The 20,328-nt window shown below is 39.6% G+C and overlaps 1 protein-coding gene across 1 annotated transcript in view; it reads right to left on the bottom strand.

The window, feature by feature from the left end:
• The window catches only part of BTBD16 (BTB domain containing 16), a 104,920-nt gene that overhangs the window by 80,681 nt on the left and 3,911 nt on the right, over nucleotides 1–20,328 (bottom strand). The window contains exons 2-4 of the mRNA XM_027839814.1: nucleotides 14,035–14,268; nucleotides 5,005–5,078; nucleotides 16–159 (exon numbers count right to left, since the gene is read on the bottom strand). Coding sequence (XP_027695615.1) covers nucleotides 16–159; nucleotides 5,005–5,078; nucleotides 14,035–14,268 — 452 coding nt within the window. The remainder of the gene's footprint in view (nucleotides 1–15; nucleotides 160–5,004; nucleotides 5,079–14,034; nucleotides 14,269–20,328) is intronic.

Raw genomic sequence — 20,328 nt, 5'->3', positions numbered from 1 at the left:
CAGATGCTAAGATACCTCTCAGAAATTTCTCCAGTTCTTTCAGGGGGTCTGTGTTCTTCTGGGACAGGGCAAACATGTAGAGCTTGGTTAGGGTCCCTGAATGGAAGAGCTGTGGTTGATGGAGTTCCCATTTGAAGCCCATGCAGTCAAGTGTCACATCTGAGGGAAGAAAACCATTTTGAGCAAAGCATTCAACAACCTTTCTGGCTAGAACAGTCTAAGGAGCAACCATGTAGGGAAAGAACCAATGCAAGGACCTTTTCTCATTCCTTATCCTACTTGCCCTCTCTGGGTACTGCCTCCTTGAAGACTTTCACGGTGTTGCTTTGTCTTGATTCTCTTCCTCTCCATCTAGTTGCCTTCTCCTCTTTGTTTCCTTTCCTGGATCTTTATCCAGGTCATTCTCATTAATTGTGGATACCACCCAAGGCTCTGTTCTAAACCCCCCTCTTTTCTCTTTAAATCTCTCTTCCAGTTGGTCTCCTTGAGCTGTCTCAACCTATGACTGATGTAGGGCAGAGAGGTGGTGGCAGTGGATAGAGAGCTGGGCCTGGAGTCAAGAGGACCTGAGACACTTACTAGCTGTGTGACCCTGGGCAAGTCACTTAAACCCTGTTTGCCTCAGTTTCCTCATCTGCAAAATGAGCTGGTGAAGGAAATGGCAAACCACTCCTGTCTCTTTGCCAAGAAAACTCCAAACTGGATCATGAAGAATCAAAAATGACTGAAACATGAAATGAATGACAACAACTCTATTCATGTGGATTTTCCCCTAGACGGCTCAGGGAACCAACCGGAGGCAGTCAGGAAAATTTCCATCAGAGGCAGCATAGCATAGTGAATAGAGTTCTAGGTTTATCATCAGAGGACTTCGGTTCAGATCCCAACTCTGCCATTTGCTATTTTGGCAACATTGGGCAAATTGCTCAACGTCTCTGGGCCTCAGTTTTCTCCTCTGTAAAGTGAGGGATTTAGAGTCAAGGCCCTCCAGTTCCTTTCCAGCTCTAGATATATGATCCTATGACATCCTTACGATCCTTCCCAATTCTGAGCTTTTATGAAAATTCTGATTCCAGTGCTTATCTATAGAAGCCAATACTGTGACTAGAAGACTTCTAAGGTCCCTTCCAACCCTCCATCCACAGTCCCAGGCTATTCGCGGGAATTGATGGCTTTTGCTACCCTCCTGGTCTTCTCAAATTTTTTTTAAGTGTGGGTGGCCCCCCAGCTCATGGGTGGCAGCTGTTCAGTTGTTTTAGTTGAGTCTGACTATTCATGACCCTATTTGGCGTTTTCTTGGCAAAGAAACTGGAATGGTTTGCCATTTTCTTCTCCAGCTCATTTTACATATGAGGAAATTGAGGCAAACAGGGTGAAACAACTTGCCCAGGGTCACAAAACTAGTAAATGTTTGAGGCCAGCAGGTCTTCCCAACTCTAGCTGCTATGCCGCCTAGATACCTAAACGCTTGTTCCAACAGCTGCCAATAAGCAAAAGTTCTCAGCAAAACTTCTCACTTGCTGGGAAATGAATGAGGAGGAAGAGCTAAGAACTGGACAGGAAACTAAAGTGAGGAGAGGAGGAAAACCCAAAGCCAGGGAAGGACAATGGTAGAATGATTATGAAAAGGCCAAAAATGTATTGGCTCCAATGTTAAAAACCCCCTGTGTATTTTCTTTCTTTCTTTTTTTTCATTAATTAATTAATTTGACTAGCAATGGGGTTAAGTGACTTGCCCAGGGTCACACAGCTAGTGTCAAGTGTCAAGTGTCAAGTGTCTAAGGTCACATTTGAACTCAGGTCCCCTGACTCCAGGGCCAGTGCTCTATCTACTGCATCACCTAACTGCCAATTTATTTATTTATTTTTTTAATTTTTAGGCAGTTGGGATTAAGTGACTTGCCCAGGGTCACACAGCTAGTAAGTGTCATGTGTTTTGGTCTGAGGCAGGATTTGAACTCAGGTCCACTTGACTCCAGGGCTGGTGCTCCATCCACTGAGCCACCCTGCGCCACCTAGCTGACCCCCCCCGAATATTTTCTAGGTAAAAATAGGACAAAAATTCAATGCTTCAAAATCATAAACATTAAAGATTTAAAATCAATGGAATGCCAGTAAAAGGTTTTCATGTGTCAAAAAAAAGTTGCCTTATGTATAAACTGATGGTATTAGGATGGAAGGCCTCTAGGGTCCTTGTTAATTCTACTTCCTACAACTCTCTCTGAATTCCAGAGGGAACATTCTCAATCAGCCCTAGGACGAGGTGATATCTCACAGGACAATTCCTGAGCCTGTTAGGGAGCACTTTCAGATCCACTGCCAAGTAAATTCATTTCAGTCCAACAACCATTTATTAAGGCCCACAATGTCTAAGGCACACGGCAGGCTGGAAACTCTGAAGAAAAAAAAAATGAAACCCTGTCTGCTCTCAAGTTTATATTCTCCTGGCAATAACAGCTTTCTGACACTTCTACGTTCTCCTTTTTCCAAGGAACTGGGAATGAAAAAGAAAATAACTTTTCCTAGACTTACTGATTAAAAAACAAACAAACGGCTTTCACCAAGTTCTGTTTTCAGCAGACTTGGCCCTTTTTAAGTATCTCACTGCACTTTTATGTTTGGCCTTGTTTCACAGTCCCCACAAGGATAGGGCAGCAGGGGCTTTGTTCCCATTGCCCTATTAGCCTGTAAGCTCTTTCTTTTTAATTCATTTAAAAAAATTTTCAGTTCCAGATTCTTTCTCTCTCCCCACGCCCTCCCGCAGTCATTGAGAAGGCAAGAAATTCAAAACTCATTACAAATATGAAGTCAGGCAAAAAGACTGAAAGTTCTTAGAGACCAGGGACCTTGTCTAGTTCATCTGTGCATCCCCTACGATGACCAGGATGATTTACACATGGCTGGTACCAATACATATACATTGAGTGAATAAACAAATACCCACACCACAAACAAGAATGGAGTCCACATCATATAGCCATGTGAGAGTAAGTAATACATTGTGGAGTAACAGTCATTTACATTCTTATAGTGCTTTTAATTTCCAAATTGCTTTCCATATTTGGTCTCTTTTGATCTTCAGAACAGCCCTCTGAGGCAGATAATCCAACTGTTATCCCCATGTTGTAGATGAGAATACTAAGGCTCAGTGAGATTAAATGATTTGTGATTCATTCAAGGTTACACTGCCAGTTCTAAGTGCTGAGGTCCTTAACAACTCTGAGATTTTATGAAAATTCTAAGTTTCATGCTCTTTCCAATACCTAAGCCAAGAGGCAATATGAATAGAAAATAGATAATGTCACATCTTTCAATCCCCCTTTGCTTGGTTTCCATTTCTCATCTGTCTCTACCTTTCTCCTCTGTTCATTTGCATAAGCTCACACCTGAAAGACTTCCATACTTAGGATCCTTATCTTGTTCCAAGGCTCAGTCCAGGCCCCACCTTCTTAGAGAAGTCTTATCTGATTCATCTAGATATTCACTTTGTACAGGTTGTATTCTCCCAATAAGCTCCTTGAAGGCAAGAACTATTTTTATTTCTCTCATGGTATTTCAGGTTCCTAGCACGTAGTAGGAACTTAATGTTTGGTGAATGTAATTCACCAGAAATACGTGGGACTCTTTGTGGAGGTAGGAGGAGAGAGTGAAGGGAGGAAATGGAGAGGAAAAACTTAGGAAGACAGAAGATGGAGGAAATCTAGGGTGTGTTTGCTGAGTACAAGACTTGAATCCATCAAACCTAATGGAAAGAGTCCTGGATGGAAGTCAAGAATTGTGTGAGGTTGAGCAATGAACTGAAATCATCCAAGCTTCAGTGCCTTCATCAGTCAGATGAGAATGATAATCTCTGCCCTATCTATCTTAAGAGGTTGTTGTAAAGATAAAATACTAGTTGCAAAAGCACTTTATAAACTCTAAAGCTCTCTATAGATGTAAGGGATTTTAAATGAGGATAATAAAGGGCAAGGTACAAAAAGCAATGAGTGGACCAGGTACAGGTTTATAGAGGCAGCGTCAATTTCCCCCCAAAAATAAAATATTCATAAAATCTTAGGAGCTGTGTTATGGGAGAAGTACTTCCTCTCTGAGTTCATGTGATTGATAACTGCTGCCAAATAGATATTTACCACAATGCAGAAATTACGGAGGTAAAAATCTAGATTTTTATATTATGCTCAAGATAGGTTCAAACCTCAGAGAAAACTTGTACAACTCTGCAGATACTCAGATAGTCAAAGATAGGTGTTCTTAACCTGTGTGTGTGTGTGTGTGTGTGTGTGTGTGTGTGTGTGCGCATGTCATGGATGCCTTTGGCAATCTGGTGAAACCCAAGGACCCTTTCTTAGAATAATGTTTTTAGATGCAGAAAATAAAATACATAAGATTACAAAAGAAACCAATTATAATGAAATACAGTTATCACAAAGCTTTTTTTTTTTTTTAAGTTTATGGATCCCAGGTTAGGAGTCCCTGCCTAAGAAGATTTTAGAATAGGAAGAAATGTCTAGCTCAGGTCTTCTGTCAAGTGATGGCTATAATCATAGTGATGGATAAAGGAATAGAGCATTCACTCAAGTTTTGTTCTTTGGGCAGGAGTTGAATTAACTATCCTACACAAGTCTTTCTGAAGCCAAACTAGTTTTTTCCTTATTGGACAGGAATTCTTATTAGTTATGACCTAGTTCCAGATTCCTTTACAAAAAAAAATCTTAGTAAAACAGACATATATTTCATATCTGAAGACTAAACTCTTGCTAATAGCGAAAGTGAGGAAAGGATAATTAGCATATTCATAAATGATATTTTGATTAAGCTGTCCCTTCCAAAGGAAGATTGGTTGTGGGTCATCAATAACTTGCTTGTGTCCATAAGCACATGGAAACACATTTGTCAGATTATTAATAGGAAGTATAGACTCACTTTCATGAATTCAGGACCCCATTTATACATGTAGGTATGTAGTAATCTAAATTATTCATGTCACTGGAGATAGGGACTTACCTGCCACAGTGCCATGTTTGGGTTTTGTTTTGATTTCACCAGTTAAGATTTTCTGAAGTTGTGGAATATGTAACCTTAAGAAGAATATTTTTTGAAAAATCCAGGAATTAATATTGACATCTACTTTGTAAAGGCAATCTACAACATAAATCATTATCATATCATCATCACATCAAACTAATATTATCCAATAATAATAATATCAGTAGATGGCATTTAATGTTAATAATAATAACTTACATTAACATGACTTATTTACAAAATGCTTTCCTTATGACAATCATGTGAGATAGGTTGTACAACCACTATTTCCACGTTACAAAGAAAACCAAGGATAGGGAGGATAAGTGGCTTGCCTGTGGTCACATAGCTCGTAAGTACCAAAGCTGGCATTTGGTCTTAGGTCTCCTGTCTGCAAAGAATGGTAATATTTGAGGTTTATGAAGATCTTAATAGACATCTTCTCATCTGAGCTTCACATTAACTCTTTGAGGTAGATAGTATATTATTGTCACTTTATAGATAAGTAAGCTGAGGGCTAAGTGACTTGCCCAAGGGTATCTAGCAAGTAAATGTCAGAGGCAGGATTTGAGCCTGCCTCTATATTGGATACAAGTTCCCCTGTAACATCTCATCTTTTTCACATTTGGGAGAGTTTGTTAACTTCACCAAGATCATATCCTCTCTCTTTTTGACAGTTGACACGGGCAAGACCTCAACGTCTTTATCTGGGTCTTCAGGATATGATCAGACCTCATCAGGGAGCCACTGCAGGCACAGAGTAGCATTCTAACTAACTAGTACCTCATTCTATGAAGTGGTACCATCCAAGATGAACTCTGTGTGTGTTGGTCACCTGCCATCACCATCATGCTGAATGAGTTAGCAGTTGAGAAAAATATGATACTCAAGTCATATCTACCCACCCCCAACACCTCTTAGGAAAATAGAACCAGTACAGACAGCCAAACAACCAGTATTAATGAACACCCTGGAAGATTTACGTAACTAAGTCTGGCCATGTCACAGGGCTATGTCACATCGCTGAAGTTCATGGATAGAAATTATAACGAGAGCCAGCAACAGACTGGAATGGTGTTGATAAGTTGTCCTTTCTAAGCAAAGATGACGTTCCTGATTCATCATCCACAGGTTTTAGCCTTTGAGGTATTTTCTTACCAGTGAAGATGGATTTACCTAGAGTCAACTGCGCTCTCACTCAGTTCACCTTGGAGCCAAGGCCACACGTTTTCAGGATAGCTGGCAATGCTTAAAAGCGCAGTCTGTGACTACGAAACAGACCAGAGCTCACTGGAGAATTCAAGGATTAAACACATGACCCCACTGGTACTAAAATCTAACCAACTGAGCTAGAGGGTCACAGTTACAACATGAGTTGTCACATATTGACTTATCTCCCAATCACAAAAGCAGCCAGGGCATGATTTCTTGCTTGTGTTAGGGTTTTTGAGGAATCCAAATTCTCAGGGCGAACCATTTCAGTGCCATTAAAAAGAAATGGGCTTTGTTTCTTATCCTTAACAATTGGTAGGTAGTAAGTGTGATTTAATCATAGCTAAGATGGCGGATAGGCATGTAGGCGTGTAAAAGCCTGCAGGAGCAAAGGGAGAGAATGGACGGGGTAATGCATTTGGAACCAAAGGATCTGGCCTCAAATTCCCAATCCTGCCATTTACTAGCTCTGGGAAGCTAGGCAAATGACTTCACTTCTATGCCTCAGTTTTCCTCTCTATGAAGTGAGAGGCCTGGACTCACTTATCTTATAAGTTTCTTTTTTAAAACAACATGTAATTGGTTAGATGATCCCTAAAGGTCATCTGGCTCTTAATCCTATGAGCTCTCTTACAGTGCTTCCTGATTTGTACCCTGATTTTGCTGGCCATCACTCTGAACCATAAAAGCTTCACCCATGGGAAAAAGAAAGGGTCTATGGGGTTGTGATGAGCCTTATAGAATCCCACTGGGAGGCCCATTTGGTAGATCTTTTTTTTTTTCCTATAACATTTGGAATTCACAGAGTTCTGAAATATCATGGGAAGTCTCTTATTTTGTCAAGAATTTTATATCAGAAAACAGTTGCTAGGAGACCTGATTCTTAAATATTGTTATGGCTATACATATCTTTTCTTCTAAAACCTCAGTTTGCAACAGGCACCAAGTTCTCCTGCCTCTAATCCTTACTGAGGGACTTCATGTTCTGTTCATTACCTTATGCCCTGCTCACAGGCCCTCATTTCCCCGTATGTTAGTACCTTGTCTTTTTAGGAAGTAGGTGAGGGAGGCGATTATTAAAATCAATTTTTTTAAAAGTCAGGAAGGGTTGAAAGTCAAAGAGCAAGACGAGCTCTTTGTTAACTTTTCACCTTCTGTGCCTCAGTCCCTCTGACAAATTCTGAATTTCTGTCACCTTCCAGTTCTCCAGCTCCCTCTGACTTCCCCATGTTTTTCACATTTAGTGGCAGAACACGGATCCCTTTACATAAAAATCACCTTACCTCTGAGGATATAAAATAGTTACCTGATAAGAAATGAGTTTTCTCAACTTCTTCCCTTGCTCCTCTCCACATATTAAAATGTTTGAATAAAAGCTAAGAGCCAACAGGGGATAGCTGACTTATAGGTGAGTGACTAGGATGAAGAGAAAGTCATATAAACAACTGGTCTCACACATCCCTAGACTTACTAAAGGCAAGTCTGTCTCTGTTGGCTATGTTATCATCCATTGTACAGTGAAGTAAGAAGTGGAGAATCTGAAGAATGTATTATTTGGGTGAGATCAGTGGTCCAGGACATCCTGAAAGATGAAACCTGTGTGAGCAACCACTGACCCTACCTGTCTGCTCAATCAGTCTTTCTTGCTGGTTTACCATCCATGCTTGCCTCCATAAATGGGGTAGCCCTTACATTTCTATCCTGGGCCATCTCTCTTTCTCTCTCCGTATACATATATAATGTATATGTTCTCTCTTTTGTTGGTCTCATCTGTGGTTTTGATTATCTACTGATAGTTGTCAAGAGTCAATTAACTTTTATTAAGCACCTACTATGTGCCAGGCTCTGGGGATACAAATAAGAAAGACAGTCCCTTCCCTCAAGGAACTTAAAATATAATGGGGGAAGATAATACACAGAAGGAAGTTGACAAAGGGGTAACGGTAGCCTAGATGCCAGAGGGTACCAAGCAGAGCAGCCGGTGGGAAATAAAGTTAGCTGGGACAATCTGAGCCCTCCATCAAGGGAGACTTTGAGGGGAGTTTATTGCCCTGCCCTCCAATCAGAGAGGAGAGGCAGTTCTGAGGGTGCTGAGGAGGTGTTGAGAACCAAAATGGAATCAGTCCCCATGATGATGAGATTTCAGGTGATGAGCCAATCTTGGGGGAGGCATGGTGTTCCTGGAGTCAAAACCAAGCAGACCAATAATGGAAAATGAAGGACTCCCAAATCTTATAGCCAAAAATATGTAGGCAGTCCTGATCTTTTTCATTAAGTTTGGTCTTGCATCTCCACCTGGTTGTCCTGCCAATACCCTAGACTCAACATGTCCAAAATGGAAATTATGACCTTTCCCCTAAACCTTTCCCTCTTACACATTTCCCTTTTCCTGTCATAGTCATCCGGGTTTAAAACCTCAGTCTTCTAAAAATGCCTCTCTTGGGGCAGCTAGGTAGCGCAATGGATAGAGCACCGGCCCTGAAGTTAGGAGGACCTGAGTTCAAATCTGGCCTCAGACCAAACACTTGACACTAACTGTATGACCCCAGGCAAGTCACTTAACCCCAATTGCCTAAAAAAAAGAAAAATGCCTCTCTTTCTTCCAATTCCAGTTTTCCATTATTTGTCAATTCCTCTTAATTCCACAGCCACTGTATCTTTTCTACCTGATCCGTTCTCTTTACTCCACCCTAGCCCAGGCCCTCATCACCTTTTGCTTGGACTATTGTAATTGCTCTTGGTCTCAAGTCTACTCTGGCTGATCCATCCTTTGCACAGCTGCCTAAAATCTTCCCAAGGCATAGGCTTAACTATGCCCTGTTCCCGTTTCCATACCTTACAACACAAATGGCTCCCTACCACTCTTAGGAAAAACTTTTTTTTAGCTTTGCTTTTAAAGACCTACCAAAATCTTACTTCAACCTAATTTTACCAGCTTTATTTGATGTTATTATCTTCCCTATATTCTCCATTGCAACAAAACAGAACTATCAGTGGCTCCTTAATATGCCATCTCCAGGTCATGGCAAGCCTGGAATGAAATCTTTCCTCACCTTTGACGTTCAGTTCCTTATCTTCTGAAGCTCAATACCTCCTCACTTTCTGTGATTAGCATTCCTCAATCTTTTCAGTTGATCAGGCTTTTTCCATTCTTAACTTTTTCTAAAATGCTTTGCCTGATTTCCCCTTTGCCCCTCTAATACTATCTCATATTCCAATTATCTGTATACGTAGCACATCTTTCTAGTACAGTGTAAGCTGCTTGGGGACAGAGATGGTTCATTTTTGGTCTTTGTGCCCCATCACCTGACATAGTAAACACACTCAGATGGATCTGGGTTCTCATTAATGTGAATTTAATGAGCTTAACGAGATGTGGGCTTAATTATTCCTTTCAATGCAGGGAATAATCCATTCATGCCTGACCACACTGTGAAGTTCTCATCCATGTCTTCTCCTAAGTTGTCCATAAGGAATTCATCCAAAATTCTGAGGGCCTTCCTCACTCTCTTCATGTTGTGAGGTAAAAGCAAAATACCCAGGCTGCTCAGTAACAGTCCCTTACTTGTGACGTGGCAGAGAGCAAAACCCAGAACCGAAACAATTCAGAAAAAAAATTGATTAAGTCATCAGGCAGAAAGGAGAGCAGAAAAGGGGGTGGCTCATTGACTCCTCCCCCCCCCCGCATTACCTATAAGTTATACATTAAATAGGATTCAAAAAAAAAAAAAGAGCAAGGAAACTGTAGCTGACTGACCAGCACAGAGGTAGTTTCTAGATAAGATACATAGGTTGCTTGAGATTTATGGCAGGAGAAAACTCCTTACATTAATCTTCGGATCTGAAAGGTTTCTGGTCAGCACAACCCAGATCCTGGGTTAAGCATTAAGTAAATCTTGTCTCTAAGCAACGGTTCTGGTTTCTCAGCCATGTAGGGCCACTTTCAAACAATGCAATTAAGTTTTCCCACATTTGCACCATATGACTGACTCAGAATCTTCTTTGGTGATCATTTGATGAGGTCTTTTATTTTAATTCTTCCTCATAGTTCCTTCTTATGGGTTGTAGCATGCGCCCACCTGCCAAGCACCTCTCCATTTCTCTCTGAGGGATATTCATTTTTCATTCACTTGAAGACCAGAGAGATGACTCACACCCATACAACAGCAATGGAATGTTAGCATTAAAATATAAGCCTTTGTCAAGAAGAACCGGGGGATTATTAAAGGAGTTTTCCAGTTTCCCAAAGCAAATCCTAACTGTCCTCCTTCCCCTGTTTAATTCTGGTCCCAACTCATTGTCCATTTGCAACATCTGATATACAGCCTAGTGGATGTACATTATAGGCCACTTGTCAAACTGCAGCTCTGAATGTGGGCAATAGCCATTCTTCAAACACTTGGTGTTTCCCATGTGGATAGTTAGACCACACTCTTTAGAATGGTTAGTGATCCCTTTCAGGAGGCTCTGCAACATTCTGGGGATTCATACAACCAGAAAAATGTCATCATCATCAAGGAGCATCTATAGGACCTTACTATCTATAGGAATTCTTGTTCTAGCTGGACAGTGCTGTCTCTCTTCCATGACCATGGAGGCAAGCAGATGTCTCTTGGTTTTATGCCTTGCCTGATATTAATGATCAGAAAGTCATCAAACAAGGCTACCTTTGTTTTAAGATTCTTGCATAACTGTACTGAGGAATAGTTTGTTGGAAGAGAGCCTTTAAAGTAGTGCTTTTCTCCAGTGAAATAAAAGCTTTTTTTTAAAATCAACCAACAGTGAGTACAATGGGATTCCATATCCTAGACATCTCTCAATTGGTTGAGTGATGGTGAAGATGTGTTCACCTATGGAATATAACTTTTGAAAACCTGTTTCTTTATTAACATTCTCATCAAGAATAACAAAATAGCTAATGCTTTAAAGTTTGCTAATCACTTTACAAATTTTATCTTATATTATCCTTAAAACAACACTGGCAAGTAAGGCACTCTTATTCCCATTTTACAGATAAGGAACTGAGACAGTCAGAGGTTAAGGGACTTGCCCAGTCATACAGTTAGTGTCTGAGGTAGGATTTGAATTCAGGTCTTCTTGACTTCAAGTGCAAGGCTCTGTAAGTATGTATATCATTTTCATAAAAAGTTTATATGTATGGTAAAGTAAGCATATAAAGTAAGCACATAAAATTTGACTTCAAGTGCAAGGCTCTGTAAGTATGTATATCATTTTCATAAAAAGTTTATATGTATGGTAAAGTAAGCATATAAAGTAAGCACATAAAATAAGCATATCCTTTTTTTGGGGGGGGGATAATGATAAGATCCTTCACTTTCCACATCTTCAGTACTTTCCCCATTTTCAGATTTCTTTTAAATAGGTCCCTCAACAGCTTTATAATCATGTCACCTCAGGAATGGCTCTATCTCCTCTGTTTACACTTGATGTAATTCAATCACTTTTCTCATTTTTAGTGACATTTCTATCTCCTCCAAAAGTAATTCAGGATTGTGTTGTTATGGTCTCTGTATGGTAGATTCACTTTCCTGAACGGTGAAAATAATATGTTATGTAAATCTTTGCATATTCTTTTCATCTTTCTTTTGTTTTTATTCTCCTAGTTTCATCCTTGACTACTTTGGGGATGATATTCCTTGCTGGGTTTCTAGACATATTTTCTTTAAACTGATTTTTACCCTCCTATATTTCTTTTAATTTTGTGAGTTGATACATTCCACAATCTTCCATGATCCTCCCTAAGATTTTATAAACAAGTTTATCATCTAAAAGTATTGCCTTCCATTGTCATTTCTCTCTGGGTGTTAAGGAAGTCAAGTGTTTGAAGATTAAAGTAATCTGGGAGATCTTTTGGTCTCCTAGCTATGACAATTGATTTCTATTGTTTAATCAATTGTATGATATTACTGTCATTGGTCACTGGGTTATTTCCTCTGTCATTTCCCATTTTTTAATCAACAACTTACTTCATAGGTTGGGTTGGGGTGATTTTAATCACATGTAATACATTTTCCTAATTTTTATACTTCTAGCTTTGTTCTAATTCTGCTCTTTGTCTTAACAACTCAGTGGCCTGAACATGCATTTAGGAATGACTCCCACATCAGTAACAAGTCATTTCTAATCTTCAAATATGTGATCAGTTTCCTTTTTTGTTATTTTGACAGGCTGACAGACAGGACTAGGAGGGGTCTCAGAATATATTTAATCCAATTTGCTCATTTTAGAAATGAGGAAAATGAAGCCCAAAGGGGTTGAATGACTAGTCCAAGGTCACTTAGGTGCTAAGTAAAACAATCAAGGTTATAATTCAGGTTGTTTGACTCCAAGTCCAGTCTATGTCCCATTATAAAACTGTGTCCATGATATTCAGCACCTTCTGAGTCTTTTCTCAGAGAAAGTTTTTATGATCTGTAGGTGTGAAACTTTCATGGTCAGCAAGTGTTTGATCTCTCTCATTCCTTATTCTTAAATCATGTTTTCCAAAATATTTTAGTCATCCTCGCCTATTCCCACCTTTTTAGTGAAGTCACTAAGCATTTGTTGACTTAACTGGAAGGGTCTAATTGAGCTCTTTGTAGGATTTCTCTGCCTCTACATCCTCTGTGGCTTGTGTTGGTAAACAGACTTCAATTATTTTAACGGTAGTCTTCTGGCAACTATCCATCAATGCAAGACGACCAAATACCCCATGAAATGATGTTTCTTTGTGCCTTTGGATGTGCTCCACCAAGAAGAGCCTATGACCCAGCCTTCCATTTAGCTGCAACTTTGTGTTGTCATCTTGTTGGTTTCAATTACAGTGAGAGCACCAAGATTTCTATGATTCAATCCTTCCAGTAGTGTGTCTACTCACTGGTGATTAAACAAGGAGCTCTATTAAACTGGTGATTAAACAAGGAGCTATTAGAGTACTAATAGCTAAGTTAAAGTTTTTAGAAAGTCTAAAACTGGTGTGAATTTTAGTATCCCCAACCTTTTGTTTGCCACACTGTCACGTAGAGTTGGGAGAAAGTTACAGAAGACTGAGGACCATTTTGTATTTTTTTTTTGAGGTTGTCATAGCTAAAGAATCCATCAGCAACTGGTCAGCTGTTGTCTCCCTACTGGGGGAAAAGAGAGCCAAATCTTCCTGGAGGTAAAATATACCAGGAAAAGAAAGGAAATAGATATCCTGATATGAGAGATCATATCTGTAGCTCTCTGTACCCACGGATGGTGTACAAAGGCAGGGGAACCTGGGACATTAGGGATGTTAGTGCTCAAAATCCTTCCACCAGGAGCTTCACACAAGGTTGGCTCCAGTTTCCCAAATGGGCCTCCACAGTGTGAACAGAGTTAAATTTAAGTTCTGATTGGCTAACGAGGCAGATGTTTACAAGAGAACAGCCCTTTTGTGTGATTACCGAGCATCAGCTGTGCTATAAAACCTTATAACATCCAAAGTTTCATGTGTCAAGAAATGTTAACCGTCTATTTTGATGGGCATAGCTAGAGTATTTTACTCTGGGGCTTTACCATTCCACCCAAATAAACCTAAAAGAAATAGCTAGATCAAGATTTCCATAGGTACATCTAAATTTGCCATAGCAGGACTAGAACATTTCTCAAATATATGTCCCTATTCTTGAGTCCTACATAACGTAACAACAACAAAAATGACAACAAACTTCTCCATCCCCATTTGAACAGTCTAACAACTAGACCAAGCTACCTAATAACATGGTTTGTAGATGTTAGATTTCCTGTGGAAATGTATCTTTACATTCTCTCTACCTGTCAATTATCTTCAGCTGATTGTCGATATCTACTCCTGTTGCTCTAGACAACTGGGAGAGCCCCAGCAGGTCTCCTAGGTAAGGCTCTCTTGGGAAGCGCCAACGATTGTTTAGTCCACTGATTCTACGGTCCAACCTTGGTGGATGCTGAGTTGAGTACCCAAAGAAAGAAACAGAAAATCTTATTGGCTCTCTTTCATCGTTCGGGGTTTCTGACTTGTTTCTGTCATTGCTAAAATATTAGTTCTTACAAGTATTTATCTCTTGAAAATAAAGGCTTCCTTAAAAACAGGTGCCCATCAAGTGGGGCAATGAATTGCCCAAATTGTGGTATATGGATGTAATGAAATACTACTGTACCTTAAAAAACGATAGCTACAAAAAATTTAGAAGAATGTGGGAAAACATATAAACTTACATAGAATGGAATAAGGAAAATTAGTGGAATAATATACACAATGACTAAAATCATGCAAAAGAAAAGAACAACAAAATACAACGTAATAGTGTATAATAGTACAACGACTAAATTTGGTTCCACAGGAGAGTTGAGAAAATGTATCTACCTCACTTCATTACAGAGGTGAGAGACTACTGTCAGACATGATTGATGCATTGGCTGTTTTTTCTTTCTTTTGAACTATTTTTTCTTTTCTTTTTATTTCTTTTTTAATCATTGTTACAAGAGAAGGCTTGCAGAGAAAGGTGGTAGGGATATATTTGGAAAAGAATGTGATGTAAAAACAAAAAGGATCTATCTAAAAAAAACCTTTAACTCTTAAGGAAGAAAATAATACCATGCATTTTTACCTTAAAATAAATGGTAAATTACCTTTAAAAAAAAGTAAAGGTTTTGTAGTCAGAGGATAGATGTCTAATTTAAACTCCAAAGTAACATGGATCCCATAAATCTAGGATAAAAGCATCTTTAGGTAAAAGGTCAGAAAGAGGATAGCTACATACGCTAGAAAAGATATATATTTTTAGTAGAAGTTTATAAAAATTGGCTCTCTAAAGATAGGATTATCTGTCTAGAAAACATTGTGAGAAGTAACTGTCTTTGAGTAGGACCTGAAGACAACATCCTGGTGAGATTTGGACCCAAATGTTCCTTCTGCAAATCACAAGTTTTCTGAGTCACAATTTCCTGGAGCACTAGTCTACATACTTTTTTATATTTTGAGTAGGTAAAAGAGGCCACTTTCTCCCTCATTCCTTACCTATCCTTAATCACTGAATGGGTGTTGGCTCAGTCAAACTAAGACTAGTTAAAGACCTTAGCTTAAAAAGGCCAAGGTCTCCCACTGGCCATCTCCAGTCGTCCTGATCTATATCTTGCCCCTGGACCCAGGTAGCTCTGGAGGAGGAAGTAAGGCTGGTGACTTTGCACAGCCTTCCCTCACTGAAATCCAATTCACTTGGATGTCATGGCATCATCTCCCAGATGTCATGGTCCTCTTTGAGAACAAAACACAGACAACATCAATAATCTACATACCTGGCTCAACATTTTCTCTACTGATGTGATTTTCTCAAAGTGTTATGAAAGAGTCTGGACAAGCACCTGAAAGATGGAAGAGAGGCAAAGGTGATGCAAAGTTCCCAAGGCTTTCTTTGCAGGGATTCTGTTTCCTGTGAGTTCTCTCCCAGAGCAAGGTAGAGATATCTACATGAACTGTTCCAAGTAGAATGATGAGAATAACTAAAATTAGGTGCATGTGTCTAGTAGATGGGTTCTTCAGATGAGAAAGCTAAAGCATTACAATTTGCCTATGGTCAGAACTTCAGTGAAATCTGGACATGGGGCAAGGGAAAGGAGAAGAGAGGGGTCAAGTGCCTTGCCTCAAGTCACACAGGTGGTCAGTGTCAGAGGTGGCATTTAAGGCCAGTTCCATATGATAAGTCCAGAATGCTTTCCCTTCTTCTGGGCTACACTGCCTGCTCATATGAGAAAAGATCAATAGTTAGTTGTTCCTTCTTTGCCTTCTCTTTCTTTCTATTAACCTTCTAAAGATGCCAGTTTCACTTTAAAATATAATTTTAAAAAGCTAGCCCATGTCTGGCTCAAGAATCAGCGATGGAGAATAATGTTTAAAAATCCAGAGCATTTTTTCTGCCATTCTGATTGTTCTGATTTTCTTTGAAATGGAATAACACGACCAAGTGAGACTTACCACTGGCAAGCTCTAGAATCCTTGGGGCTGAAGTCAGTGAATTGGGGTGAAAGTGGAAGCTGGCATAGTGTTGGTATTTAAGAATATGCTTTCAGAGATGTTAGATCTTTAGCAAAGGATGGTCCACTTTCTGAGTCTGTTTTTTGCAGCAGTCTCAGGACAACCAGAGGGCCCTTTGTTGTTTGCCCACTTCAGTTTCTTGGAGGTGAGAGCTAGTCTCCCCGGTTCCCTGGGAGGCAGTTGTGGTCTCCCTGGAGACAGTAGAGAAGGTTCCAAGCAGTTCCTGTCCTGGGTTCAGGTGAGGCTGACTTCCTATGCTCACTAACACAGCAGCCCACTGGACTCTTGGGAGAAGTGACCTAAGATGACATCTTGGCCTGAGACAAAGGGATGCTTCCTACAAAGACTGCTAATATGGGAGTTCCCCCCTCAGGTATCCATTCTGACAACCTCCAGATTGAGGCTGAATGACATCTCCTATCCCAATCTATAGCTTGGGATACTACCTGTGATACAGAGGGTAGCTCTAAAGAGCTGAGAAATTTGAACTCTGTCTCCGGCCATAAAAAGAACACATTGACAATAACATATTCATATAAGGTATTTTCCAGTTTACAAAGCCCCTTCCAATGCAATCTAATCTAAGAAGCATTTTTTTTTTTCTAAAAAGCACCTACTATGTTACTCGATGGTAGGGATTATTTCATTGTCTTTGTACACCTAACACCCACAACAGTGTTTGGCACATAGTAAGTGCTTAATAAATGCTTGTTGACTGATTGGTTGCAAAGCACTGGGGATGAAACAATTGCATGGGGTTGGTGGCACAAGCGTTATTGTTACCTCCATTTTACAAAGGAGGTAACTGAAGTTTAGAGAGGTTAAGATAAGTGGTGCAGTGGATAGAAGGCTGAGCCTGGAATCAGGAAAACCTGAGTTCAAATCAGCTTCAGATGATTCCTAGCCATGTGACCTGGGGCAAGTCACTTAACCTCTGCTTGTTGCAGTTTCCTCAAGTGTAAAAGGAAGAATAATAGCACCAACCTCCCGGGGTTGTTGTGAGGATGAGATAATATTTGTAAGGCAACTTAGCATAGTGACTGACACATAGTAAACATTTAATAAATGCTTATTTCCTTCCTTAAGTGGCTTGTTTAGGGTCATATAGATAATAAAATGTATAGTTTCATAAATGTGGATCTTGAACATGGATCTAGTCTAATCCATCTTTCTCCTTCCCCACATACACCCCTTGTGGCAGGTTAAGGGATTTACATAAGAGTGCACAGGTATTTAAAGGTAGGCCAGGCTTAGAACCCAAGTTTTCTGACTCCAAGACCAATATTTTCCATGATACCAAATTGCTTTTCAACAGAAAGAGTGGGACTTCAAGAAAGAGTGGGAGATTGAAAGAAAAAAGCAAACAAGACTCAAGCCTTGATCCCATATGCCTATAAGGATAAATCAAGGAAGGGTTTTAGATGACAGAGGGGAAAATGAAGCCTATTGGACACCTTGAACTGTATGTCCTGTAGATATCTCAAACTCAATGTGTCCCAAACTGAACTCATTGGTTTTCCCCCCAAATCTTCCCTTCTTCCAGACTTCTCTGTCATTGTCAAGAGGACCGCCATGCTCCCAGTCATCCAGGCTCACAAATTAAGGGTCATCCTCAAATCCCTCACTCCCCATGTCCAGTATGTCAATTCTACTTTCCCAACCTCTCCCAGACAGTCCCTTCTCTCCTCTGACACTGAAATCTGTCCTGCTGCAATAGCCTTTGGTTTGCCTCTTGTCTTGCCTCTCCCTAATCTAGCCTATCTTCTACTCAGCTATCAAAAGGATCCTCCTGAAGTGCAGGTCTGATCCTGTCAGTCACCTGTTCAATAAACTCCAATGGCTCTCCGATTACCTCCAAAACCAGATATATAATGCGTTGTTTGGCTTCTAAAGTCCTTCATATCCTGGGTGCTTCCTAGTCCATTTCTTTCATTGTTGTTCAGTTATTTCACTCATTTTAGTCACATCTGATTCTCCATGACCCCATTTAGGGTTTTCTTGGCAGAGATACTGGAGTGGTTTGCCATTTTCTTCTCCAGCTCATTTTACAGATGAGGAAACTGAGGCAAACAGGATTAAGTGACTTAACCCAGGGTCACAGAGCTAGTAAATATCTGAGGCCAGATTTGAACTTGGGAAGATGAGTTTGCACCATCTAGCTGCCCAGTCCATTCCTTAATTTAAAAATTTTAAATCAAATTTTTAAAAGTTCAATTGAAAACTTAATTGAAATTTTTAAAATATAATTTAATTTAAATCCTGAACATTTTAAGTTAAATATAATTTTTAAATTAATTTTTAAAAGTTAAAATTTTAATTCAAAATTTCAAAATTAAAATAATTTCAAATTTCAAATTTGTTTTTAAATTTTAAATTTATAAATTTTTGGATTTAATTTAAAATTTTATTAATTTTTTAAAATTTTTATTTATTTTTTGTTTTCAACATTCACTTCCATAAGCTTTTCAGTTTTCACTTTTTTCCCCCACTCTCCCCAAGATGGTATGTAATCTGATACAGGCTCTATATAAACATTCATATTAAACATATTTTCACATTAGTCATGTTACAAAAAAGTATAAGAACCAATGGGAGGAACCACAAGAAAGAAGAAACAACAAAAACAAAAAACAACAAAAGAAAAAAAGAGATCAAATCGTATGCTTTGATCTGCATCCAGATTCCAAAGTTCTTTCTCTGGATGTGGACAGCATTTCCCATCATGAGTCTTTTGGAGTTGTCTTAGAACCTTGCATTGCTGAGAAGAGCCTAGTCTATCAAAGTCAGTCATCACGCAATGTTTCTGTTACTGTGTACAATGTTCTCTGGTTCTGTCACTTCACTCTGCATCAGTTCATGTAAGTCTTTCCAGGCTTTTCTGAAGTCTACCTGCTCATCATGTCTTATAGCACAATAGTATTCTATTACATTCAAATACCACAACTTATTCAGTCATTCCCCAATTGATGGGCATCCCCTCAATTTTCAGTTCTTTGCCAACCCAGAAAGAGCTGCTCCAGGCTTCTTACACCTTATTCCCCTTACACACATACTCCGTGACCCAGCGACACTGGCCTCCTTGCTCTTCTTCATGTAAAATAACTGTTTTCACTGCATTTCTTCCATTCCTGGAATGCTCTCCTTCCCTAACTCCACCTCCTGATGTCTCTGGCTTCCTTCAGTTTTCAGTTAAAATCTCATCTTCTCTAAGGGCTGGATCAGAGAGAGGCAAGACAAAAAGTTCCCCTTTAATGCTAGTGCCTGCCCTCTGTGATCATCTCCACTTCTGTCTGTTTACATGTTGTTCCTCCCATTAGACTACACGTCCCCTGAGGGCAGGAAATGGTTTTGCCTTTCTATCCCTAGCATTTAGCACAGTACTTGGCACATAGTAGGCACTTAATACACGGGATTTATTTGATTACCTGCTAGTATTTTAGTATATAAGACCAACATTAACTAATTAGACCTCTATATTTCCTCTGTTATTTTAAATCTTGTACATTTTCCTGCTGTGCTTTTCTAATGATAATAATAATAATAATGAATGGTTTTTATCCGTTCTCCTCGGGATGAAGAACTGATCTCAGAGGCAGAAGCTTGGGTGGAAAGCAGGGCCAGAAGAATGCTGAGATATAATTCGGCCTCTCCAACCACTTGGAGTGCAAAACCAAAGGCCAGTGATGGAGACAGAGAAGTACTGCAGAATAAAAATGAGCCGTAAAACATAACCTGAGGATCTGATACATATTGAACACAATAGCATCCCCTGCTGGCTACTCGGTGACTCAAGTAGATGAGAGAACAGAAACAATTCATAAAGCTGTAGAGTTTTAAAGATGAAATGGACCACAGAAATTATGAGGCAAAAACCCCTCAGTTTCATAGAAGAGTCAAAAGAAGCCCAGGAGGGCCCGGGGCCCTTAATTACAATTCTTTTACATTGTAAGGACTTGACCCTCTAATAATTAAACTTGCCCATAGTTGGAGATCTGGTAGTGGCCGGAATTGTGAGGCAAAAAGGTCTCCTGACTCTTGGATTAGCAGTCTGAATTTCC

This window comes from Vombatus ursinus, unplaced genomic scaffold (genome assembly GCF_900497805.2).
Source record: "Vombatus ursinus unplaced genomic scaffold, bare-nosed wombat genome assembly UNPS02014833.1, whole genome shotgun sequence".
Taxonomy (NCBI): Eukaryota; Metazoa; Chordata; class Mammalia; order Diprotodontia; family Vombatidae; genus Vombatus; species Vombatus ursinus.
The sequence above is the reverse complement of the archived record's forward strand: the minus strand, read 5'-3'. Positions and strand labels throughout refer to the sequence as shown.